The following is a 27,436-nucleotide window of genomic DNA, read 5'->3' as shown; positions in this document are numbered from 1 at the left end:
TCAATCTACCCCTTGATGTTGAAATCAGAAATCAAAACAAAGAATATCATTAACTTTGATTTATCATTTAATTATACAAACAACACCTGACAAATCGTCTTTATATCAAAAAGATATTATGAAATTTTGGCATAATGCCAATGGACAAATTCACATAGAACTTTTACGTTTATAGAAATATTCAGAGTTGCAAACGTAAGTTCGACATAAGAAACGAAAATGTTATAAAGAATTACATTTCATTATAAATATAACTATTTGGGAGGGGATTTCCTTTCAAAATAGGTTATATAAGAAGAGCAAACCCGTTTAGATATACCTGAGATTCAATATGGAGGTGGGTTAAACTACACGGCTGGTTAATTATACAAACACCGTAAAATGATATCAAATGATATTTACATTAAATGAAACGTGCTATGTACACGATCACACATGTACGCAAACACACATACATTCTTACATATACACACAATATGGTGTAAATGAATACATAAATACATACACCTAACATGACAAGCAATGAGTTTATCGCTTTACACCAACGGGGTGTTAATGTTGACCGCGGAGGTGACGGCTGGAGAAGAACGTATAATGGTGGTGGATCGTAACAGGGGATCTTCCGTAACAGTGGGTATAATCGTGGAATATGAAGGTGGATTTGTACCAATACTAGTTGAGGAAGAGCCAATGTTCATGAGAGACAACTGCGAACTAGATATAGCTGTGTCCGATATTGAAGCCGTCGCATTCATTTCCATCAGATTCGAAGGTGGTGGTGGTGGCAGTCCAAGAAGCCCAAAACTTTTTGAAGGTTCAAATCCAAACGTGGGCGCATTTTGTGTGGATGGGTTGCTCTGTGTTACCGTATTAGATAATAACGGTTGTGAAGATGACCCTGATGTTTGAACAGAACGTGTCACCCCATAGTTTATCATTCTTGGGTTACTACCCGAGCTTGTGCTAGGCAGTCTTGCTCTGGTAGTTGAAAATAAAGGTCTGCGTGTTATTGACGTACCCGAAAACGTTGATCGAAAGGAAGGCATATACGAGGAGGAAGGCGAAACGCTGACACCCCCTGCGTTCACTAGAGGAGTTGTCGATGACCCGTGTCCTTCAAAAGCAGTTGACTTTTCTGCCGACAAAGAATTAAAAGTTGTTCTTAATGGTCTGCGTGTGCTTGGACGCTCGAATGGTGTAGTCATCCTGGATTCTGAAAACTGGTTTGTTGATCCTTGAAAACTTGACCCTGTGGATAAACTGCCAACGTCCGGTATCCCAGAATTAGCATTGATTCCAGTAATAAGCCTTTCGGAAGCTAATGGTGTTGATTTGGTTACTCCTAGTAACGGAGACAAACTTGTGAAGTCATTTTTAAATGTAGATAGCAGACTATTTGGTATATTTCCAAATAAATTAGGGTCATCCGGTATGACCTTGGACACTCCATCAATTCTGCTTCGAACTATCTGACCCCGTATTGCGTCGAATTCAGCTTTACCGAGAGTTGGAGCTATTTGTTGTTTATCGAGTTTTAACTGTGAGCTTCTCGTGTCCAGGCCTGTTTGTAACGCTCCTACGTTCAAACCTGATCGTGATCCACCCTGGTTTGTCTGTCCATTTTGCATTGATAACGTTCTGTCATTAACTGAAGATATGTCACTGTTAATGTTAGTTAAACTAGGAATCGGTTGTGCACTGTTTATTCCAATAGAACGCCTTGTACCTATTTCTGAGACAGCCATTGCGTTATTAGTATTCACTAGAGGCTGACGAATGCCAGTCTGACGAAATTCTTGATTAATGTCTCGGTTTAAGATATTGCTCCGCGTCACTACTCTGAGAGATTCAATATTTGGAGTTCTGACGACTGTTGGACTAAAAATGTTTTGATCGTTCGCCATTTCGTTAATTCTCACTTGCTGTACATCGACACCGCGATTGTCCTTTTTCGGATCTGTAGTCGCAGTATTAATGGACACGAGAGGAGAGCCAGTGTTACGCGGTTGGTTATTGGTTACTTGGCTATTTCCGGTTCCGGAAGCTGACCCCCCAGCCACGTTAGTACTTTTAACATTAGGTTCCCCTATCAAGACAGGATTAATAGGATCGGTATTTGCAGGCCTGGACGAAAATACGTTTTCCAGGGAAGTGCTTGGACGAATATCTACAATGTCTGTTTTAGGAATGTTTATGCTCTCAGTCATACCAGCAAATGGAGGGGGCGGAGGAAAGTCAAGCTTGGAATCTTTCGGATACGTCGGCATCTGTGGTGAAGTGGTGAAAATTGCCTGTACTGGCTCCTGACCTGAAATAAGTTGTACGACAGATGCAACAAACGCCAACAGACACACAAACAATGCACTGACAGGTACGTTAGTGACAGAAGACTACTTATCATATTGCTTACAATAAACACGAAAGCATAGTAAACTTAGAAAACGACTAACACAAGTACATTGAATCGATGCAATAAAATGCTCAGCAGAAAAAAACAGGGATATGTTCCTTATGCAGAAACCTCCATATATGTGAAATACTATACAAGATCAATGACTCCACCAATGAAGGGAAGCTTCCTTATTTTCAAACATTAAAGAATTGATATTGTCATATATAAGAAATTTTAATTGAACTATATGTTCCATAGAATGGGTTTTATGTTGTATATGGTCAATAAAACATCAAAATAGATAAAAACGTGTTTAGTATCAATTCCCTTTTTCCAAATCATCATATATTGACACAAATTTCGACAATAATACTTTTTCACTAACTCGTGGGGTTTCATTAGATCTACAGAGGCATTGAACATAGCAGAATAATACACATATGAATAGGTGCAGGGCTAAAAATACTGTGGATGAAACAAAATTTGATAAATGTACTTGGCAGTAAAACAATAATGAGTTAAGGTATTGTAATGATAAATGAAGATAGTATGATACATAAAACAAAGACACTAAAAATGTACAGTAAAATATCGGGCAAAACAAATAGATGATATTAAGCTAGACATGCATGCTTCACTGTAAACCACTTTAATTGCGCTTATACATTATTTCATATATTCGTTATCTTCAATATTCTAATAAATACATTGATAATATTGAATTGATATGGAATTTTGTAGACATTTTAATTCGCGTTTAAAATACCTCGCGAAATTACATTTGCTTTTCGCGGAATTAAATAGGTTTACAGATTTTTGCTGTGATACGTACCCGTAACTGCACCTGAAGCTGAATTTGAAGCTGAAGGCGAAGCAAACTTTCGTGCATCAACAACGGCCTGTGCTACAGTGTTTATGACCGCTGTGGGAGTTAGAGCTGTTTTAGCAGGGTTAAATTGGTGCGAAAAAAATTCACTCAGCACCTCAGATATGAGGGTTTTTAGTGCAGATATATCCATGACAACATTTTGCGGTTTATCTGCTGCTCCGCTCCCTAAAGCCTTACCTAGGGTGGCCTTTGAGCTCGCAATGGCATTTTCCACTAATCCTCCTGCAGCGGCTAACATTTCCGATTTTGATGAATTGTTATTAATTTGGCTTAAATTGCCAACAAGCTCTGATGTGTTCAGACTGGTTTGAATAAGAGCTTTAACAGCGGCTGAAAAAAGAGAAAGAAATGTGGTTTATTATTGCTGTACGTTAAGATCATCAGTACGTAAATATTGTCAGAAATGATACATCAAAATTGCATTCTAAGAAAATTGGCTGTTGTTTGTACATATTGTAAACGTTTAAAACTAACCATTCGATAGAAAAATATTATTCTTCAAGGCGTATCTTAAAGACAAAAAGTAAATTTGTACATATTAATAAACAAAATTTATTAACAAAGTTGAAAATTAAAAATGCATACTGTTATTTTTATTTATTTTTACATCTGTATAGTTACCTGTTGGCATTGCCACATCTGTGATGCCCGAGGCAGTTTTGAACGCCGTTGCTGCTTCCTGTATGACCTGATTTTTTACTTCCGTCATATTAAGCTGTTGTTGGACTTGTGCCGTTGCTGCGTTCCCTGATTCCGCAGCGACGACGATATTAGGTAGAGAAGAGGAAACAGGAACTCCAGTGACTAGGCTTTGCCCGCTTACACCATTTGCTTCAGGATTCGAAGGCATTGTTGGAGGAACAGCAATTGATATATTAGTCATTGATGAACTATTACCAAAGGATGCAGACTTTGTTACAGAAACTGTGTTCATGCTCTGTACTTCTGACGTTGTTTTCAGAGTTGGTAAGTCCATTGGGACATTTGGAGCCTGTGGTGTGAACTGCGCGTTAGTTTGTACTGCAGATGGGCTACCTGACAATACAACTGAGCTGGCCTCTGCTGCCATTCCTAACATCTGTCCCTGTGGTGGAAAGCTCAGCTTACTTATGTCAACTGGAACTTGAACATTTATATTAGATGTTTCCATTACAATTTGTGAGTTATTTCCAATATTCTGAGCCAGAATTGGTGGCGGTGGTGGGTTATTTACCGATAGATTTATTGTCTCCGCTGCACCTGGTGGTTCAGCTTGAATCATATTTGCTGTATCAGGAAAGGTGCTAGCTAATATATTCGTTTCAACATTTTGGTTTGTACTCATATTTACGCTAGTATTTGCGTCATTGACGGTCGCATCAGCTGATATCGTATAAGCTGGGTTAACAGCTGACGTTTTTGTGTTTGTTATTGCAGTAGGAACCTGAACGTTTTCAGTAAGGAATTGTGACGAAATGTTTTTAAGCAAATACTGCTCTCCGGTAGAATTTGCTAGCAATGCTTGATTTAAAAGAAGTGTTTCAGTTTTTGATAAATTTATGGTAGCGTTTGTTATGGAAGCTGGAATACTGCCTTGAACAGTATCTGGCATTAGCTGACCAAGTAACACACTGTTGTTATTTATACCTATAGTTCTCTCACGTGATGTCACACCCACTGACACTGGTTGGTTGATGTTCGTCTCTACAGTGACTGTCCTACTCTGTGCGGGCAAATTGTTAATAATATTATTGGATTTAATTTCAGATATAGAACCTTGATTGGACACAAATGTTTGAGATGCAAGTGTGCCTGTCTGAACATTATTGTTTAAAGTATTGCTCTGTATTGTATTTTGTGTGTTTACGCTGTCTGCATTTTGTACACCCGACATTCTGGCGAGATCTCCCTGTTGTTTTGTTTGTCCTGCGATCTCAATAGAAACAAATTCATTCCTCACATTGGGTTGTGTTTGGACTGTATTAAAAGCGGTTAGTTGGTCTCTACCGTTAGACAAACCGACTGCAGGTTGTGAAGTCTGCATCGTGATTTCATTCTGTAGAATATTATTTCCTGACTGTATAACACGTTGGCGTTGTACGAAGTTCTGGTTCTGGAACTGTCCAACTGTTGGATCTACATTGGGCAAACTGTTAACTTGCAGTCCTTGTTGAGTTTGACTACTGCCATCTATAACATTTTTAATAACATTAGAGGTGAATTGGCCAAGGTTGGCATTGTTGTCTATAGAAGGAAGTGTATTCGTAGGGAGTATGTCTGGACTGTTTAAAGACTGGCTTTGTACGCTGGCCTGGCTACCGACTACATTCACGGAGTTAACGTTGTTTAATATGGCAGTGTTGACAAACTGAGCCTGATCAAACTGACTGGTCATCGCATTACTTCCTGGTTGATTTGACATGATAGTGTTAGCAATTCGACCCTGGTCCACCTGGATGTTGGCCACGTTGCTTCCTTGTTGATTTGATGTAGCTGCATTAGACAGCATGTCGTTGCCAAAGCGACCCTGACCAACCTGGTTGTTGGCCACGTTGCTTGACAGTTGATTTATTGTTGCCATATTTGACATGATGTTGTTGTCGAAGCGACCTTGTTCCAACTGACTATTTATGATGTTGTTAGACTGTTGATTGGATCCTATACTGCTGGAAAACTGGGTTTGATCAAACTGATTGTTGACTGTGTTACTGATGCTTGGTCCTTGCACATTAGACATAACATTGTTATTTGTCCTTGCCATATTATCTGTTTGAACTGAATTAAACAGCGACTGGTCAATCTGCCCAGCGATGTTTTCTACCTGTGAGTTGATATTACCCGGTGCTGATGATGCTGGAAGTATAGGAGGTGGAAATGACATAGCTCTATCAATAACATTACTGTTGTCTTGTGGGAAATTTGTGTTTTGAAGCTGAACATCCTGAGTACTGGCGATAACAGTACTTCCCAGGGTTGGGCTTGAAGCTACCCCTGTACCAACTGTCGTTTCGGAATTCATTTGTCCAGTCTGTTGTGTGGCGAAAACACTTGTCTGTGCGCTTGAAGAGGTATCGACGACTGATCCGGATGCTATATTAGATTGCATTATGGTATTTGCTTTAGAAGTTGCTGAAGTATCCACTTGGGTTTGTTGAGATGACGGTATAAATTCTTGAGTTGTAGCAGCTTGCTGTGTACTTTGAACGTCAAACATGGATGAAGAAGTCAATTCAGTTTGTGGAATATTATTTACTTGAGTGTTTGTTGAAGAATCAAATATTGTTGTTTGACCAGAGTTGTTTTGTGTCATGTCTGTTAGTAGAGTATCACGTGTATTAAATACAGGCTGTGTTGTAAAAGCAGGTTGTGTCCCTGTTTGCCTATTTCCTGATGTTTCAAACCCTGCTTGGAAGGAAGTCGATGATGGTTGTATTGGAGGCATGTCCGTTTGTGCACTTGTCTGTATATTTGTTTGGAAGTCTGTAGATGTACCAGTAACAGGCGTTGGCTCAAGCATTCTATTGTCTCTCTGAGCCACGGTTGCAAATGTGTCTACTGTTTGTATATTGACATTCCTATCCGTTTGGGGTACCGTCTGAGTACCAGGAGCAGCTTCAAAACCAGTGGTTATTAAGCTGTCCATATCTGGCATGGGTGTCTGTGGATCCGCTGCTTGTCCATTGATTGGTGATTGGAAGCGTTGATCAAGTGGATCGAGAGTATTACCTAGCGGTGCTGGTGTTACTGGTTGTTCGTTAATGTTAACACTACTTGGACGGAAGAGTGTTCTGTCTTGTATGGGTGGAGTTGCTGTGTCTACGAATGCGTTGTTAGCTCTAGGATTATTGGTTACAAATTGGTTAGAGTCTGGCCCAGGATTAGTAAACTGATCAACACCTGCAGACATTGAATTCCGATCACGCGCCATTCCAATTGTTCCCCTGCTGATTGATCTGCCTTGGTCAACAGCATTCCTTCTGTTCGCTTGGTCGATACGATTTGCGGCCTGAATAACTGCACTCTGACGAGATCTGGTCCTAGAGGTGCGGTCTATAGGCCTCGTTGTTGTAAATCTGTCCATAAGGTTTCTGTCCAGTCTCATCGCGTTTCGCCTTTCTTCCAGAATCTGGTTTCTAACACTACCACTTCTGAGGTTACCTGGCTCTTGTAACAAACCACCTATCAGAAGAGAGAAAGTGAATAGCTTATCCACTAGTAACACAAAGATGTAACTATCAACGTAGAGTTAGTGTGAATTGATTTCGTGTGTATAGTGTTATTACATGTACAAAGTAGGCGAATAATATATAGTGAACTGCTGTGTTACTATCATGTCTATTCAGCAAGTATTTTAGAGAACGAAAGGAAAAGGCTTGTTTGTATATCTATATATAATACATTTATCATTTACCTAATCAAGATGCTAGCAAAAATTGAAATTATTCCTCATTCAATTATACATCATCAACATTCCTACATATACCATGCCCTATGCCGTTAGCCGCTGGCTTTGAATTTTATCTTCAGATTAAATGACTGCGACATTCATATATACCTGTTTCGCCATCTCGGGGTCGCAACACCACAATAGACTGTTCTCGTGCGGTAGCAGAGTTTCGCGAGCCTATAGAAAATATTTTTTTTAAAAATGAAGTTTATGTTTCAAACAGTAAATACTTCAAATACCATGTACATCAATAACATTTTACTAAAGATGCTATAAGAAATAGAATAAGAAGAAAATGTTCATAATATTTCTATTTCAATTACATATTCGCATTCACCAGAATAATTCCTCTTCAATTCACTCCGTCAGTACTGACGGAGTGAACCAAAGGGAAGTAACTATGCTAGATCAGAATGAAATTACGGTACTGAATTACATTATAGATTTTATTAATAAGTAAATAATTGCTTAGAAGGAATTCACTGGATATCGTATCGACAATAGTTTGTCGACATACAACTATATGTTTTAATACCTAAGTACCAATGACTAGACACCGTATAAAGCTATGATAAATATACATGTACCTCTTGCTGTCTGTCTTGGTAGCAGGTTAGCTCGCCTGGCAGCATTGATAATAGTCCGTAGGTTTAGAGGTAAGGTACTGTTCCTCTGTGTTTGTGGTCGCACTGTGGCAAAATAGCATATTTCAGGATTATTAATGTTTGTATTGTGAACCCGATAAACATGACACATATGTTTGTATGTTAGATGTTTCGATACTATGTTTTTTATTTAGGTTAATCTTTGCACATGTGCTAGTAAATCGGTCTATCGATATTTTACTATGAAAAACGGTTTATTTGACATGAACGAGATTGTCATAGATTTATCAATCAATGCATCTTTTTGTTTATTTAAAATAATATCAAAGCATACCTTTAGATGTGGGCAATTATTTAGGCAGATTCCTGACCAAGCTGCTCGAAACCTAATACTAAAACTAATTGATGTATGCTAATAAAAAAATATTAGTTTAACTAACAAAATTAAATACTTTTTCCAATAAAGGCTCCGTTTTTACTTTTCCTTGAAATACAAATTAAATATTAAATACCAGATGTGTTAATGAAGTAACCGTCTATACAGTATACAAATACATTAGGACTTAAAACTATTCTGTAAATGGTGATAACGAGTCTGGAGTTATTTGATATATTTAAATGTTTTTCCTCCTTATAGATCTGTGATCACATTTTGTTTCCCGCCGACATGTATCTTTTTTCTTTATATATTTATCCTCAATTAAGTCAATATAAAAATTCAAAATATATCAAGTGACAATAAGCTATTGTAATGTAATGCCTGTTCGAGATAATCCTGGGGAGAAAATATATAGATATCAATACCTTCTACTGCGAATCCCTGGATAAGTTTGGTATTAACGCAATATACACTGTATTACCAAGGAAAAATACAAGAATTCAAAATATTGAAAACCAACTATATAATAATAATGTTGTTGCAAGTGTGCCGAGAAGAACATTTACAATACACCAATGTTCAGTCTTATTTTACAGTTAGTATATTATGCTATGACAGTTAGGTGGTAATATGTCTTATTAAAATTTGCATATCTACAAAAATATCACTAGAACAGTTAGGGTAAAATCCAATGCAAGCGCAATATATGCAATAGAAAATTCATTTCAAAGCAAAGCAATCTCTAGCATCACCTAGAATGGTGATAAAAGCATGGCTGTGAGTTTACCTCTCCCGTTCAATCTCCTGATGTCCCCTCCTCCTAGAAAGCGCCGGGCGTCTGCAAAGGTCAGTGGTTATGGCAATATACTCAAGCAAGCGGTCTTATGTGAAGCACAATTATTGAAACGCAGACAACAGTGGCCGTTTTAAGGCAAACTTAAAGCGCAAAATAGGAAGCGTTTTAGTAGCATATTAGTATAATTGATATGGAAATTAATAATGACGTTAAATAATCATTCCCCTATGTAATGTTATATGACGTTAAGTTAATGGTAGTACAAGCAATTATATTTTAATTATTAAAACAAAGAACATGTACAAATTCTAACGGTCACATGCAACTTGATATATAGTTATAAATTAATGTTAGTATATATATTTCATCTTTTTATCAGATATAGATTCGTGAATATTTGTAAAATTATGAATTTATACAATCTCAAATTGGAGCACAATAAGCGTCCTAAAAGAGCTCCTCGATTTTGTTTTGTTAAGTAAGCCATGTATAAAAGCGGTGTTAGTTTTGTCACACATTCCTATAAATATCCTTATTCTGCATTTCCATATTACATCTACTGTTTGCGGGTATGTATTGATTGCTACGTAACGTATCTGTGAGATTAACATCTCATTTTGTAGGGGAAACGCAAATATGCAAAGACGGAATATAGATGTCTACACTACTGACCTGATCTTTGAAAGGGGGTTTGTATAGATTTTTTTTACCTGGCATCAGCTGGAGCTGAGTTCTACCATCAGCCCTGGGAATCAGAAATCCTGAAAAAGAAAGTATCCACAATTAGACGTACTAACCCGAATGGTGTCGACCTTATTACTGATCAGTCAACATAACATATACTAGAATGATAATCGGAAGTGACGTTGAATGTGCTTCTTCGGTAATTTCAAATAATTTTAAAAAATCGTTTGATTTTCCAGAAATATGATATATAATTTATTAAAGAAAGAAAATGGAAGATGTATCAGCTCTGGCCCGAATTTCTCGAAACAAACTTAAGTCAAAAATTGAACTTAAGTCATATTTCTTATAAAAGTAACATAAGGACTTAAACTTAAGTTTTGACTAGAGTCTGAACTTTTGTTTTAGGAAATCGGGGCCTGAACGTCTGCTAATATCTGTACGAACCTATAAGTCTTGGGTTGCCTCCCCTTCCCGTGGATGTCCTACCATTCTGAAGTAAATTCCTCATTGACCTCACTGCACCTTGCTGTACAGGGGTAAGTATTACCCTTGCATTCTCCATGGCAGTTGCTGACGTACTCGGGACACCCCGTCCTCGTGTGTTTGCGATTCCAGCACGTGCATTTGCAGATCCCAGACGGGTGTTTTCGATGCCGACTCGTGCATTTGCTATTCCAACACCACGAGTATTAGCAGATCCGATGCGCGTGTTCTCAGCTCCAACACGTGCATTTGCTATACCAACACCACGTGAAGTTCCAGATCCAAGACGCGTGTTAGTGGATCTGGCACGTGCGTTAACGTCAATACGTGTGTTTACGCCACCGCGTGTGTTACCAATGCCAAAACGTGTGTTGGCTGGCCCTACACGTGAGTTTGCGGTCCCAACCCGTGAGTTAACAGTCCCAGCATTCCGCCGGGATGTGATGACCCTACCGGAAGCAGTTCTTCTGAGTGTGTCTGTTCCCACTGTTCTCCGGGACGCCGGTAGTCGGTCCGTCCTTCTCGCTGTCCCCAACCTTCCACCAGTTCTTGTTATTGTACCTTTATCCCAAATAATAATAAATTATTCTAATTGTATTTTATTATTAATTTAGATAGCTGAATAGACAAACGGAATTTTCATGTTATAACATATCATCATACATTTTTACGTTTCTTTTAATTATATCAAGACTGAGTTAGATAAATGTCAACAGACACCATCTATAAAATAATACTTACGGTTATTAGTTCCACTTAAATCTGCAAGAAAAAGGAAAGAAAACATTGTCACAGCTATTAAAATTTCCAAAGAGTCAAAGTGATGACAAACAATAAAACCTTAAATAAAGGAGTACATTGTTTTAAAATTGATATACAAAATGTGTAATTATAGCCTTAGGTGATCAACAAAAAAATTCATTATCAGATAACATCAGCTATGACAATTTAAAGGACAAAAAGGCCAAATAGTCTAGAACGGAGTGGGTCGGAAACAATTATCAAAATTGGGAGCAAATGAAAGCTTTATAAGATACGGTCTACGAACATTTATATAACACGGAACGCATACAGTGCTAACGATAGCAAATTATTGCCCAGAGAGAATAATATAAATATTTGCAAGAAGAATCATATAAATGTATATTTGAAAATTAAATTTAACCAAAAGCCTTGGCCTTGAAGGCAATCCTGACAGATCATTTGTCTTTATATAAACGTATTATATCTGTACTGACATCATATATATTTACATTGTAGTACACACTATAATTTCAAGTGATTTAATTTAGTCTAAAGTTAACGTTTCTAATCTGAAACTTGTTCAAAGAGTCAAAAATTGGCGCTACGTTAGAGTTTCATCAATCGAGAAATATATAGAATATTAAATTTCATCTAATTCATATACCTGAAAAGATCTACAGTCATAAATATTGCTGGATGTTTGAATTCAGACTTTGAAACAAATCGCAAATATAGCCAAATATAAAGCCTTGTGATATAAAAGCATTTTACAGTGTGTATTGTATAGCTAACAATATCATAAATAGATCAGAGAACAACGGTGTTATAAATTGCAATGGCCTTACAAAAACGACCTTTATCCGAAAATGAATGCAGAATGAATCATTCACGTGCAGTATGCAACGCAATGAAATGACAACAATAAAACATGAGAATAACATTATTGCCCTTACTCAATATAACATTATGTATGTATCAATAATGTACAAATATACACCGAAGGTGTGTAAAAATAAAAGGAGTAGTAATTTTCTGTTTCCATGACAAAATGAAAAAATAAAACCTAAGAAATAACAAACGTAAGAAGATTTGAATAAACTAAAAAAATGTAATAGTGATAAATGGTCTGAAAGCAGATTTTTGCATGTAATAATAATCCAGGAAAGACATTATTGCAGCTATCTCCATAGAAAAATATTTGAAACGTTACTTATGAGGCACACGAAGCAGGACACACATCGAAGACACAAGGCTATTCAAAAATGAGACTTTTGTTTAATAGTATAATTAATATGTCTTCAGTATTGATTTATTAGGTGAACACATCAAAAGTAAGACTTGCTGGTAATTCTTTCGCGTTTTTAGATTTTTCACCTGGCTACGAAGCTATTACGACAAATAATCTTGACAATTTACTGACCGCCGCTGCAAACCATATTGTTATCGCGTATCCAATATATCATGTCATCATTATTTTCAACTTCAGTGGTTCTTATTGACATTTATATATATATGCTTTACAATGACTCGCAAAACAATTAAATTTGCGTTCGAACTTTCTCGCGAAATTACGCAAAAAAATGAATTTCGTGGAAATGAATTGATGTACAGTATGACATACATTATACTTATTCCATTTTTTAATTCGAAAAGAATTTTTTTTTATATATTTTTGTACAAGTTATAAAATAAGTATTTTCGGGAAATACGAATACAGTAATAATGTGACGGTTCGTATGGTCTATTAACAGTCGATGTGAACCAAATGTATGACCATTTCTGTCATTTATAACAATTTCATAGGTGTTCGCTGTCCTTGTTAGCGATTCAGCCAGAGGCAAAATAACATTGTCATTAGTCTATATATATCAAGTGTGACTGTACGATCGATGTTCAATGATTATCAGGCAAACATATATGTATGATTTTATTGTACATATTCTATCAACGGATAAGGCACATACAGAATCATTTGGTAGATATGTACATGTTATTTAATGATTTTGTGAAATTTACCTTTACATACATATGTACGATGTGCACTTTAGCCAATAGGAAAGGTATATACTACAGTTCATAAGGCATTTAGACTTCCTTAAGCAATATTAAACAAAATAAAGCTAAGTAGGTTCTACATACCGTACATCAGTATAATAATATTAACTCTGTTAAAAGAGACCTACAAAGTGTTGTTGTACACAGATGGTCAAATTAACGTTTCTGTAATACATTAAAATTGAAGATTACAACATGATTAATACAATGAAATAGTCATAGTTTAGAGATTAGTTAGGGATATAGTTTTGTGCTAAAATGAGTTGGTGTATCTGAATGTACATTTGCATCATTTTGTCACCTAATAAAACCAAACAGACATATGTGAGGCATGGAAACTTGTGGCTAACGTGTTTTGGGAGATTGTGGTAGATTCGTGTTTTGCCCTCCTCTGATAGTGGACTCAATTACTATATGTGCAGAAGAATTAAGGAAAAATCTTGCTGGTCACATTACAATGACAAATGGTAAATCATTCGTCCCAATTCATGGGCTATAAGCAGGGCCACAACTAGGTACTAGCCATGCAGACTCTTTACAATTCTTTATTTTACAACGCATACGCTAGGGAAAAGAAACTTTATAATGTTCAAAAATAAGGTCGCCTTTTATAATCATGCAATGGGGATGCCAGAAGGAGCTGTACCGATGTACTGTTTTGCCATTGAAACGAAGTGTGGTATTGAAAAACAAAGCCCTTGACGTTAAAACAAATAACTGAAAAATATACCCTTGCGACGAATTGTGAATTATTCAACGACGACATATTAGTCTAGTAGTTAGTTAAAATCCTTTTTTGCGTAAGTCAAATACTGTATGTAGGTATAACGAACGACGCCTATGGTCATATGGATATTGTTATGTGTACAGAAATTATAATGTATAGGAGCTAAAACATCAATCAGATGATATCATCTATCTGTATACCATTGTTATACATGTATACGCATTTCTTGATCAAACTGTCAATAAGATCAGTGGTAATGACAAGTAGAGGTTTCCTATAATGTTTTAATGGTATCCAAGGTAACACATTAGTTCTCCGTTACTACATAATCACCAGGAAATGTGGTAACAAGAGAATATGTGACTGTCAATCACCCAATGGTTATTACTAGACAACAACACCTGACTATCGGACAACAAGGCTCGCCGCGTGTGTAGTGCAACGTGCATGTGACGTATAACTGACATGTGATTGACAGGTCCGGTCGTTATATGTATTAATGTGTTATATGCATATACGCATCAAATAAATTAATTATGTCCATTAACACTTGAAGTGTCATCGAAAATGAAACACAAGTTATCGCATAAGTTGTAGGACACGAAGTAAGAAGTCTGCTCCTTTGATCTCTTTATAGCTTGCAGGTAATATTTGACAACAAACCATTATCGGTATATTGAAGTAATGTTGGTTTTGCTGCCAATTCAAAAATACAATACAAAGCATAATCATAGGAAAATCCATATTATTACTATACATATTCTAATCTGAATATAATAACAGCCATACTAGGACTAGTGTTGTATGGGAGGGAAATACGTTGTGACTATGTCATTGTTATAAAATATACACGTATATGGATATGGCTTTCAAATTTATCGACTGATCAAGATTATTCCCTCGGGAGAATAATGTTAAATAGACAGATATATAATGTATTTCATTTCAGGTAATATGGATAATTATTTCAGTAAAATTTCTATAAGCATAACTATTAGTTTTAGCTATTTGTTTTCATTATTTATTAAAATGATGATTGTTCAAATCTGAAAATTTTTACAGTTGATACAAAATGAATTATCTGAATCATACTCATATATAACAATACGTTTTATTATTAATAAAATGATAACTAACCCGTCTATTATATATCTGTAAATAACGTATTAATTGTGTTTAATTGATGGGGGAAAGTTTATAGACAATTTGCTCTATTGCTTTATCTGCGGAGGTATCTTATATGTCTATTGGACAAGTTTTATCAAGTTTAAGATAATGTCTAAGTATAAGCGTATTGTGTAAAATTCCTTTAAAATTTGATCAAATATCAAAGACCATGGATCCTAGCTACTTTTTTTACGAAATTTCGATTTTCCCTCATTAATTATCGGCATTCGAAGCCCTTTTAGTTCCTGAACATTCTTAAAAAGAAAACGGCAGTTAATACAGTCATTTCATAGAATAGTACATTGCCCTCTTTCTTTAGGTACCGCAAGTACGTAACTTGACATCTTGTATTGTATATACATGTACTCCGACATTGAATGCATAAACCTATCTAGTGAACAGACAATTAAAGACTTGCAGAAATAATTCCCAATGCAAACGATATATTATAAAAATAACAACTTTGTAAATATAAACCTTGCTCTTTTGCAAGTGTTCGTCGGGCATCTATATTGACAATGTATTCTCAATTAAATAAATTCAGCAATTGAAATTCCCTTAACACTATTGGAGATGTCCGTGTATAGCAATGGCCATATAACTGTATACATTCCATTGACAGTGGTATGCCTATCAGTATATTACAAGCCAGAGTCTCAGCAGATCCACTCTGTCGTCTGTCAAAAATACCAGTGTGTATACAGGGACCATATTTCATGTATTTGTAATAAATCGTAGTGCAGGTATCATACACCTTGTAGTTCTATATGTCTCCTGTAACAGCTGCTATACTTGTTACTTGTTATACACCATGTGACAAACGTCCGAGTGGTGTATCACACACCAGTACATTGTGGAGATAACAAGTCTTTATAAGGTCAATGTATTGTTTATCAATTTGATTTGATGAACAATATTGAAAAAGACACACTTTGACGGTAACTGTAACTAACCTTTTAGGAATGTAAAAATGAGGTATAGAACTATCGAATGAAGTATAAAATTTAACCAACGAATTACAAATGAAATACTAAAAGTGTAAAAAAAAACGGAATCTATTGAATAATGCAAAAAAAGTAAGTTGATATTTTTGTTGGGGGATAAAGTTAAATTGTTTACAATAACTTCGAGTATAACTCACTTATCTTTTGTTGAAATATTGACGTCATTAATTTGGACAGTACATTTGTTTATCCATGTACTCTTACGGAATCTATTTAAATACTTAGTAAAGCAAGAATAAAATGAGAATTAACTTCCAAATTAAATCAAATTAAATATCAGAAAAATACACTATTATATTTGGTATAAAAGAAAATTAAATCGTATAAATAATGCATTTGCGCATTTATGTTCAGTAAATTCTATTGATTTGTTTGTTTTGCATGATTAATTTTGTAATGTCGACAATATTTCCATGTAGTCATTCCCGAATAGCATGTTTGGGTATGCAATAGCGATGATATTTCTATGGCACAAATGCTTGATTTGAACTTCTCATATGACCGCCCATGATCACATACATATATATAATAGATACAAAACAATCGTAAATTTGAAATGAATTCGAATATTACGCCAATCAATGTTTCAGAAATTAAGAATATTTACCATAACTACGTTATTTTTTTATTTTTCACATTTCATTTTCATGTTGATTTCTATTCAGCTTGTTCCATCAGTAGCACATAAAATCAATCATACATTAGCTACACTTTAAACAATGAGAAAATACTAGATATTTATATTTCGCAACTAGTGTTAGATAATTATTGTCTAGGCGATTCGCCATATTTTTCCATCATATATTTTATGAATAGTAATGATCAGTTACCTTACAATATTGTCGATACTAAAGAATCTGTGCTTCAAAAACATACTGAGAAAATATCAAGTACGGTTCGTGCAATGGTATGTAGTGTACTGGTATTTAGTGTATCTTCTGTCTTGTTTAATTATTTCAATTTGTGTTTAGGTGTCATGGAAGTATACATTACGGAGCATATAACACCACAGCGGATTGTATTTTACCTGTCAGTGGCTTAAGGTGAAACAGAACGAAACGAATATGTTTTGTCCTTTATAAAGATTTATACAATTGTAAATTGTCATAGAGGTTGAATTACAAAAACAGTAAATGTTTATTCGTGTCGTGTAATGTGTAAAGAGGCCAGCTTCATTGGATATGTTATAATTAAAAATGGGCGGCCTTATCGCTGTTTGAGAGAAAGTAAGACTATAGGTAAAATCGTATACGATCGGGGTTTCAGCAAAGGATTTGAATACCGAGAATATTAAAACATCGAGATTGTTTTGCATAACCACGAGTGTGACAGTCTGTTCATTACAAGAACGATATTAACGCAAATACTACATAACAGTTCAATTGTATCACAGTTAATGATAAGAGGCACCAAAAAAAGATAATTGTCTTTGAGAATCATATGGAAATCGATCGACTGGTTCACTAAATTGATACATAACGAGCCAATAACGAGTGACATCCAACTGTTTTCTAATTCCACAGAACATTATATCGCATATATCTCTTTAGGAATAACAAGGATTTTCTACATGGGAATCATAATAATATTTCTATGTGATAGTGACGTCATATTCACTGATATTTATTATATATGTGATTGAAAATGCACTGCAGATACTTAAGCCAAAAATAGAATCGTATAATTGTTTTTCTAGATTGCATATAACGCATTCATGTACAGCAATGCATGATATTAAGGACAGGTGGGCTACATAGATATAAGGTTGACACATATATACATAGACACATTTATCATAGCGATTCATAGCTACATTATATAAGTGGTCAGCATGTCACAGCGTGGAACTAGAAGGGGCCGGTCCTACTAAATCGAGAGGAGATAGGGATAGTGACTTTAATATAATAGTAGTGTTGACACATCAACTAGAAGGAGAAGGAGAGAAGTAGTAGATAAATGGATAGACCTTTCTTTTACAATAGTTAAATATACGTGCGTTTCTATACGAATTCAGAGGATTATAAGAACTGATGTGAAAAATCACGACGAATAATCGAGAAGAAAATAACAATAAGGATGATTGATTAAAATAAACGTGTCTTTGATTACTGGTAATGGATTAATAGATTCTAGTGAACATCACGAGATGAATTGTCATAAAATTATAATCAGTAATTAATAATTTTATTCTAGAATACTCATATGCTAAGAGTTTCCAGTGTTTCCAAATAAACTAAGATCTATGTAGACCAAGTGGAGTGGGCACACCTGGGTGTGTGCATATTAAACATTCGACAGATCATTTGTTACCGACAACAACAACACATAATGACTGAATGTCTACTCACGATTAGCGTGCACTCCGCATAAATCTGAAACAAAAGAAGCAAAAACAATAATGTGAAAATTCTTCAAAACCAACTGATATCAATATTGTAACCACAACTTAAAATCATTTCCATTTTAAACACTTTGTTAATTAACATTAAATTGCATAGTAATGATATATGGGTTGTTTATATAATCTAGGTTAACGACTGGTAAAACGACGCAGTGAGCTTTAAGATTTGTTAGTTTTGTTTTGTTTTTGTTTTTTGTTTTTTTCATTGCAATTTTGTATTTATTATTAACATAAGATAATCAATAAATGATATCGCTAATAGATAGTGATATATTGTAGACAAAAAAAGCACAGCATTAATAGAGTGATATCTGTTGATATGAATTATATGATTATAATGTAAACCTCACATTGTGCTATATCAAGCTACAGTTACAATGTGTTTGGAAATGTAACTATCACCTGGAAAATAGGACTAGGATAAATTACACGGATAAGATTTATTATAACATGTCCTTGTTTTATGATCGTCGGATTAAAATTAAAAATGTAAATATGGATGTTAAGCCGCGTTGTTAGTTATGAATAAACTCCAAAGGACCCTGAGATGTGCGCCTCCTTCTACAAGTTATCCCGTGAAACATATCGACATACACGAACATTCCCTGTTATATTATCACGTGCGTCGAACAATGACATTTACAATTTGTGTCACTATTATTCCATGATTTGGGCTTCATGTTTTAACACATTAATTTTCTATTCATTACAAATCTGTATGAAATTGTTTTACGGGGAGAAGAAGCACTTAACGTCAAATATGTAGGTCTCAACTGGACAAAACCATCAAACGAAAAAGTGATATGCAACAAATTGTACAATGGTATGGCATAAACTGAAAAAGCTGAAATTACAAACATGAAGACAGGAAGTGCGTAGCAATTAACAGGATAAAAATGCTAAATCGACATAGAAGAGAGCTACAATTGTCAACAACAAAAAGTATTTTACACGAACAATGTTACTTGGGCAAAAATAATCACATTCAGCTATGTAGACAAGAGATTCAACCAAAATAGTGTTGAAGCTATCAATTTGTCAAATATAAGATAACCCGTCGTTAGAGATCTGTAAAATAGCCAATAAAAAAATTGCAAGACCTGGCAGGTACACAAAACCATGTTCTAAAGTACGTGCAATCCCGAAAAATATGTATATGTGATATACTAGAAAGAATATCTCTAGGTCTGCAAAAATACATGACAGTAAAGACAGGGTAAATGTACCATCAATAACAAACATATCAGCACATACCAGAACTGTCCAACTATGTAAAAACACGTGACAAAATAGACAAGCCAATAGCCAACTTAACCGATTCGTGCCAGAAAAAGTGAAAGCATAAACAAGACAGTTTGATTGGAATTATGAATGAGACCTAGGTCCATATAACTTTATTGTGGACGCCAGTGATAGTTGTGTATCAACAAGTAAAATGGTTATCCGTCTCTTCCCTAACGACACAATTAGTTATGGGATGACACCATTACATCATCGTTGTCATCTATAGCAGCTAGGATCGGTACATGGACTAAAAATAGAAACACATCGTGTTTTAGCCAACAGTACACAATAAGTAAAGGTACACAATAAAATAAAAAATAGAATATGTTCGCAATAGCAATTTTGACAATGTTATTTGTGGAACTCGGGAATGCAAACTTGATCTTACAAAAAGTCCTCGAAACAGTAAACTACGAAGTATTGCATTGGACGAACGAAAGACAATGAGACAAATTTTGATGTCGACTTCGCTTGCTCGTAGAAGACATTTGATTATCTGTTACAGCATAGTGCAGGTGGCAAAGAAATGCTACATAGGAAGTCATTTGATTTTAAAAATCATATGTCTGCATATGAATTATATTTATTTAATCTAAGATATACTCATCCTTTGAAATGCTCATATAACACATTGACAGAATATACCACTTTACGAAAAACTGACGTCATTGGATATTACAAGGCTGTCTCCCTTGTACAAATGTAGGTATCAATTAGAACGTCATTACTATGTGAGGAAATATTACATCGTTTTCTCTGAAAAATTATGCCGTTACATTCATAAAAACATGACGTAGGAATCAGTGCCTATCTGCAAGAGCAGATAAACCGTGGACATGTAGTATGCAAATACAGAATAGGCTATCTATAGAGTATGTTGGACATGCTCTATACAAATCAATAGTGCTTTATAGTGATGCGTTGAGACATTAATAAACCTGAAGTAAACTGTATATGTGGTCAAAAACTATTTGATTTTATGGAAAGGTAAAACAAGAAGCTATATATAACTCTTTATGCATCATTATTCTCACATGTTCGAAAAAAACAATTTTAACTAAATTGCTCAATTTTGTTATATAAACCATACGTAAAACTATGCAAACTGAAACCTGAATGCTGTATACTTTTTTTCCTGCACTGATATCGCAAAGAAATATTAAGGTGATCGTGACAATTCCATCGGATATTTTATATACCAGTAGGCTAAATGTTACAGTCTCATTTTCCATGTATAATAATTCTGATATTCATTATTGTTGCCAAATTTGCATATTCATATTATTTTAGGCATGCATACTATGACAGTAATTTGATATCCACAAACAAATGTTGTCATTTTCAAAACTTCATTTCATATCACTTACCTCCATATATCAAAAATGTCATTAAAATTCCAAGAAGAAGTGTACAAAATTTCATTATGAAAAAGTTCAGGATTTCCAGTTACGAAATACTTAGACACAATTAAAACTCCATCAAGGTAAGAATTACGTGCAGTCCAGCCCGGAGTGGTGACCCTTGGATGTGATGTGAAACACCAGATCACACCTCGATGATGTTTGGGATGGAATGTGACGTCACTCCCGGCAGACAGAACGGTGCCCGTAGCTATACAAGACAACCAACACGTGTTAAGGTATGTATTATCCGGGCGAAGAATCGTGTTTTATCGACATAAGGCAATGTTTAGTCCCCTAGGCTGACAACCCTTGACAAGCTTCATAACATATATCTTTCTCTTCACTCGGAAGATTATTCATAAATATGGACATTTATTCTGTGACGATTTGCATAGATTTCCTAGAATAATCTCTTGATTGTGCTCAATATAATGAAATCGTTTAATGCATTTGTTGATTGTCCAGATGAAACATAAATAATGTTATTATAATGTAAAAAGAACATAAAACACTAATTACCAATAATATGTCATTGTTATGATATAGTCATCGCCATCATAGTTAGCACAATTAAAGCCAACGAACTGTAAGGAAGGGGTAAGGACACTGTCGTGTCGTATGCCTAGTTAGAGAGAATAGGCAAACAAGTTCAATACAGAATAAAGGTATGAAACAAAAAGGAAATCAGCTTTTAAAATGATTAAACATTTGCCGTTTAAAGTCACAACGGGCTCGGAAGATGTTTTAGAATTATATTTAACTTTTACACAAAATTATTACAGATGTTCAACTTTGTAAAATATCTCCACTGTATAAATACCGGATGTTGCGACCGTCGAAGCGAGAGATTTGTTTTGAAAACACAGTAACCATGTGATCAAGGTCAAGTTTTCGATACTTTCACACGATTACGAAGGTTGTCGAAAAATATAATATATGAATATACATTATCTTTTGATACTAATTTGTACTTCTTCGAAAATGACACCTATAATTACCTGAAAATAGATCAGTGCCAGTAGTACTCTCTGTGGCCGATAGTCTCGCAAATTGTTTGAATAATTAACTCGTAGATCATCTTTCACTTACAGTTTACGAATTTTTCCTCCATTTGATTATGCTTTAATTCAAAGTACTTCTCATAAAAAAGCATTAGAATTTTAGAAAACTTATCAACTGACATCGATTATAAACAGCACCCTTGGACACGGTACTGTATGGCTTGTAGCGAGAAGACTGAATGTTGATAACGATTTGGGTTTTATATGACTGTATGCATTATTGGATTAATCATTTTGTCTGTTAGTGAATTAAGACCCTTTTTCACACAGATAGATAACTTGGATAATAAATTTATTGCCCAGAGAGTTGCGAAGATTTTGATGACATCATTAACCACTGTATACAAGAGTACTGTTCTTAAAATTGCATTTGTAAAAATAACATCTTTAGGAAGAGCAGTGGAAAAAAACAAAAGAATTTTCAAATAATTCAAAAAGAAATAAGCCTTCAGGGAATGCATAAAGTCTCGTATGATGAAAACTGTTGTGTTCATGTACACATACTTGGTTCGGCATCCCTCAAAACCCCAATTAATGTACCAATGCAATTTTCACTGAAAACAGACACTATCTGAATGTTGAACAATCAGAAGCCAAAGAACTTGAAAAAGGATTTCTCAACAAGACAATCTCCATTAACTTGGTTATTTGATATTATTAGAAGTAGTGTAGTGGATAAAGCAATATATCTGTATATATCTGAATAAAATTATTTTTGAGAGAAAAAAAAACTATATATCTGTGATCCCATGATCGGGTGTTCGATGCGCGCATAGTGATTATTTATTTATTTTATTATATATATTTTTTGCCAATTTTGTATCAATGTGTTTCAATTAAAATGAAAACTGAAACGTTAATATAGATGTACATTCTTTATTAAAGTACATGTACACCTTGATTATGTCTCCCAAAACGCCATGAAAGTTTTCTTCTAATTGGTCGGATTTTCATTTAAAATGAAGTTTAATTTAAATTGCAAAGTGACGTTACTTAAATGTGTCTTAATATAATATACAAAACACTGGTATATGTATCTAATACGATGAAAAGTTCGAAGCGACACATACAGCAAATCGCTAAGAATCGACAGTATAATCACTACGAACCATACAGTCAATTCCGGCATGACCAGTTACAAGCCATATAGTAGCCCCCGAATAAATTAAAGACATGATTGTGGATATTCTAAATAAAAAAAATTTCACATGCATTGTTAGGTTGTCTCTCCATAAATAATTTGTTCAACATATATCATGAATCATTCAATAATTCGTCAAATTCGTTATTAGAATTGCAGAAATTAGGTCGGTTCGAATGCTGGTGTTGTTGATTAATTGTTGATTGTAAACGATTATGAAGTGGTTATCAATATATATACATATATAATTATACCGATTGCAAAAGTTAAATAAATAATCGCTGAATCTATTTTGATATATAACACGACATATAAAATCCCTAGAATGATTAAAACACACATCGACTTAATTATGCATTATTTAGGCCAGTGATATATTCAATCAGAAACACTTGCAGAAGACATTAACATTAATACCTTTAATTAGATTTAACTTGATGGGTACGGGTTAGCCGATCGTGCATGGTACGAGCTCGCCAAATATTTTGGGTACCTGTCGTCGAGGTCTTTAAATATGCCGTAGGCATCTCTGACCCATTTGAATATTGTTCATATTGTTTGGCGGTTGTGTGTTCTCATAGTAGGTAGGGTTGAACTTCTCTTGCTTGAATTTCTAATGGCTGTTTAGTCTTGACTTAAACTGGTTTAAAGTTTCTGATGATATGACATTTTCAGGTAGAGAGTTTCATTGGTTTACTACTCTTCGTGAGAAACTATTTTTCCTGGTGTTAAGTCTGGAACGTCCCTTCACAAGTTTTTTTTACTGTGACCTCTTGTTTGAGTATGACTTCGGGGAAGTAATTTATTTTTATCACATTTGTCTATGTCGTTCAGAATTTTGTATACTTCCACCATATCACTCCTGAGACGTCTGTATTCTAGGGTTGGCAGTCCTAAATCTAGTAGCCGTTCTGGGTAAGATTTGTTTCGAATACTTTTGATGAGTTTGGTTGCACGCCTCTGTACTTTCTCAAATGTGATTTTTTTTTTGTATTTTTTTTTTTTTTTTTTTTTTTGTATTTGATGTCCAGACGCTAGATGCATATTCCTGATGTGGTCTCACCATGGCTTTATAAAGGTTACAGAACGATCTATTGTTTAAGTATTTGAAGCTTCTTTTCAACGCTCCTAGAATTTGGTTTACTTTTTTTAGCTGATGCTTCGATATGTGTTGTGAATTTCAGTTGTTGGTCAATAGTAACACCTAGATCTTTATCTTCAGTGACTTGCTGGATTGATGTATTATCCATGATATAGTCCCTGGGAATTTGTTTATTTGTTCCTAAACGTAGGTGTTTACACTTTTTAGTTAAATTTCAGCTGCCAATCGTTGGACCATTTCATTAGATTGATTTTGTCACTTTGTAGCTTTTGGTGATCGTTCACATTATTGACAACAGAGAAAAGTTTTGTGCCATCAGCAAAAAGTCTAACAGCGTTTTCAACAGCCTTCTGGTAGGTCATTGACGTGTACTAGGAACAGGATGGGCCTATCACACTGCCCTGAGGGATTCCACTTGTTAACGAAGACCAGTCAGAATTTTCACCATTTAATACCACGCGTTGTTTTCTGTCAGTTAGAAAGTCTTGAATCCATTTTAATAGATTTCCTGTGATTCCGTATCCTGATAATTTTTTGAGTAGTCTCTGATGAGGTACAGTATCGAAAGCTTTTTGGAAATCTAAGTAGATCCCGATGATGCCAATATCATTTTTGTTGTCTAGTTCTCCTGTCCACGTATCTATGAATGTCCTTTTCGGAAGCCATATTGGTATTCGCTAAAGAGGTTGTTAGTTTCCATGTGGTTTACGATGGCATCTCTCACAAGTTTTTCCATGATTTTTGATGTTATTGAAGTGAGGCTAATGGGACGGTAATTTTCTGCTAGATTTTTTGTTCCTTTCATGTGGATGGCAGTGACGTTAACCTCTTTCCAAACTTTAGGTACCTTCGCATCATCGATGGATTTTGAAATATAATTGACAGTGGCTTGGATAAAGTGTCAGCTGTTTCTTTTATGGTCTTGGATGGATGTTGTGAGGTCCCTGTGATTTCGTTGGATTGATATTATTTAGAAGTTTTTTGACTAGTTCTTCTGTGATATTCAAGGTAGAGAGGTTATTTTCAATTTCCTTCGCTGGAACTTCAGGGATGAATGAAAGGTTATCCTTAGTAAAAACACTTGTGAAAAGTCTATTTAGTTCTTCTGCGTTTTTCTTGATTGTTAGTTATGGATTCTGGTTATGTTTTCAGGCAGCTCCTGCTCAAACACTTTCTTTGATTTCCTTACTTCTACGCTTGATGTATGTTTCGCTCTTTGATAGTTTTCAAAGTTTGTATTGTTTTTACAGTACTGGAATTTTTTCCATAGTTTCCTTTTTGATCTAATGGCTGTCATTGCTTCTGTAGTCATCCATGGTGTTCTGTATGTTCTTTGGACTGTTTACATTCTGGTACGTTTTCTTCTATTTCTTTATTTAGGATTTCAGTAAACAGTCCCCATGCATCACATATGGATTTGTTGCTAAGGAGCAGATTCCAGTCAATAGCATTGATGTTTTCTCTGATTTTGATATAGTTCCCCTTTTTGTAGTTTTTGTTCATGGTTGGTTTACTTTCGCTGTTGGTAACGTTCAAATTGATGTTGAAGTTGATACATACATGGTCGCTATTTCCCAAGGGGCTTGACGTTTTGACTTCACTTATGAGATTTTCTTCATTTGATAAGACAAGATCTAATATAGATGGTCTATCATTGTTTCTCATCCTCGTGAATTCCCTTACATGTTGGAACAGGTAGTTGCCTTGTACGATTTCTATGAATTTGGATGCTAGATGGGTTTCACCAGTGCTGGTAGTTGTGTTCTCCCAATCAATTTCTTTTAGGTTGAAATCACCCACGATAGCCCTGAATGTGTAATGGTTGTTATTTAGATGTTGTAATTCCATGATTTCTTCTAATTCTTCTATACCATGTTCGTGGCTTGGACTTTTGTACACACATTGAAGAATTAGCCAGTCGGATATTGTTAATTTTTAGTTCAATCGCAATTTTCTCCAGACCGATGTCCCGGGATGTTTTAATAATTGTAGAGGCGTCTAATTCAGACTTAGTGTATATACATATGCCACGTCCTTGATAGTGTTCAATTGGTTTCATGTGTAGATTGAAGCCTGGTAGTTGGTATTCAGACAACTGTATTTGAGAATTAGTCATATTTTTGGGAAATGCTTCAGTTATTGCGATTATGTCATAACTGTCAGTAACTGTATTTTCCAGTTCATCCATCTTATCTAGTAGACCATCAGCGTTTGTATATAGTACTTTCAGGGATTTAGTTTGATCTCCATTTGTCACATTTAAAACAGTCCTATTTACACCTAGGTTAAAATGGGTAAAATTGTTTATGGGTAATGATTCAGCACATGTGAGGTGTCTGTTGCATCTAGCCTCTGAGGTTGTCCTTGGATGGCACTTAATATCAGTCAGACTTTCTTCCAATGGTGCCACAGAGCAGTATCTATTGCCTACAATGGAAGTGCATATGAGTACAACTTCGCCATTTAATTTTTGGTACTTGTTAACGTTGATGAGTACGAGTTGGAATGGGCACGGGTTAACTATCCCCCCTTTAGTTATCATGAAAATTGTGCTTAAAAACATTTTTGATTAGCATGTACATATTTTTGTAAGTAATTTTCCACATGCCCACTTATTCACGAAAATATATTTATAAAAAAAATCTTATTTTGAGGAGTCAAAAATTTTTTCAATATTTTGAACATACATG

General features: G+C 35.0%; 1 protein-coding gene across 1 annotated transcript; it reads right to left on the bottom strand.

The window, feature by feature from the left end:
• Window positions 1-49: 49 nt before the first annotated feature.
• LOC138329485 (serine-rich adhesin for platelets-like) lies at window positions 50-27,242 on the bottom strand. The gene is made up of 11 exons (XM_069276509.1): window positions 24,062-27,242; window positions 21,407-21,650; window positions 18,703-18,726; window positions 11,399-11,419; window positions 10,619-11,218; window positions 10,198-10,248; window positions 8,295-8,396; window positions 7,816-7,884; window positions 3,903-7,439; window positions 3,225-3,611; window positions 50-2,308 (listed from the first exon to the last, which is right to left on the bottom strand). Exons 2-11 carry the CDS (start codon window positions 21,459-21,461, stop codon window positions 537-539), a joined length of 6,618 nt encoding a protein of 2,205 aa, XP_069132610.1. The 5' UTR covers window positions 21,462-21,650; window positions 24,062-27,242; the 3' UTR covers window positions 50-536.
• Window positions 27,243-27,436: the final 194 nt, after the last annotated feature.

The sequence above is a fragment of the Argopecten irradians genome, chromosome 8 (assembly GCF_041381155.1).
Source record: "Argopecten irradians isolate NY chromosome 8, Ai_NY, whole genome shotgun sequence".
Lineage (NCBI taxonomy): Eukaryota > Metazoa > Mollusca > Bivalvia > Pectinida > Pectinidae > Argopecten > Argopecten irradians.
The sequence above is the reverse complement of the archived record's forward strand: the minus strand, read 5'-3'. Positions and strand labels throughout refer to the sequence as shown.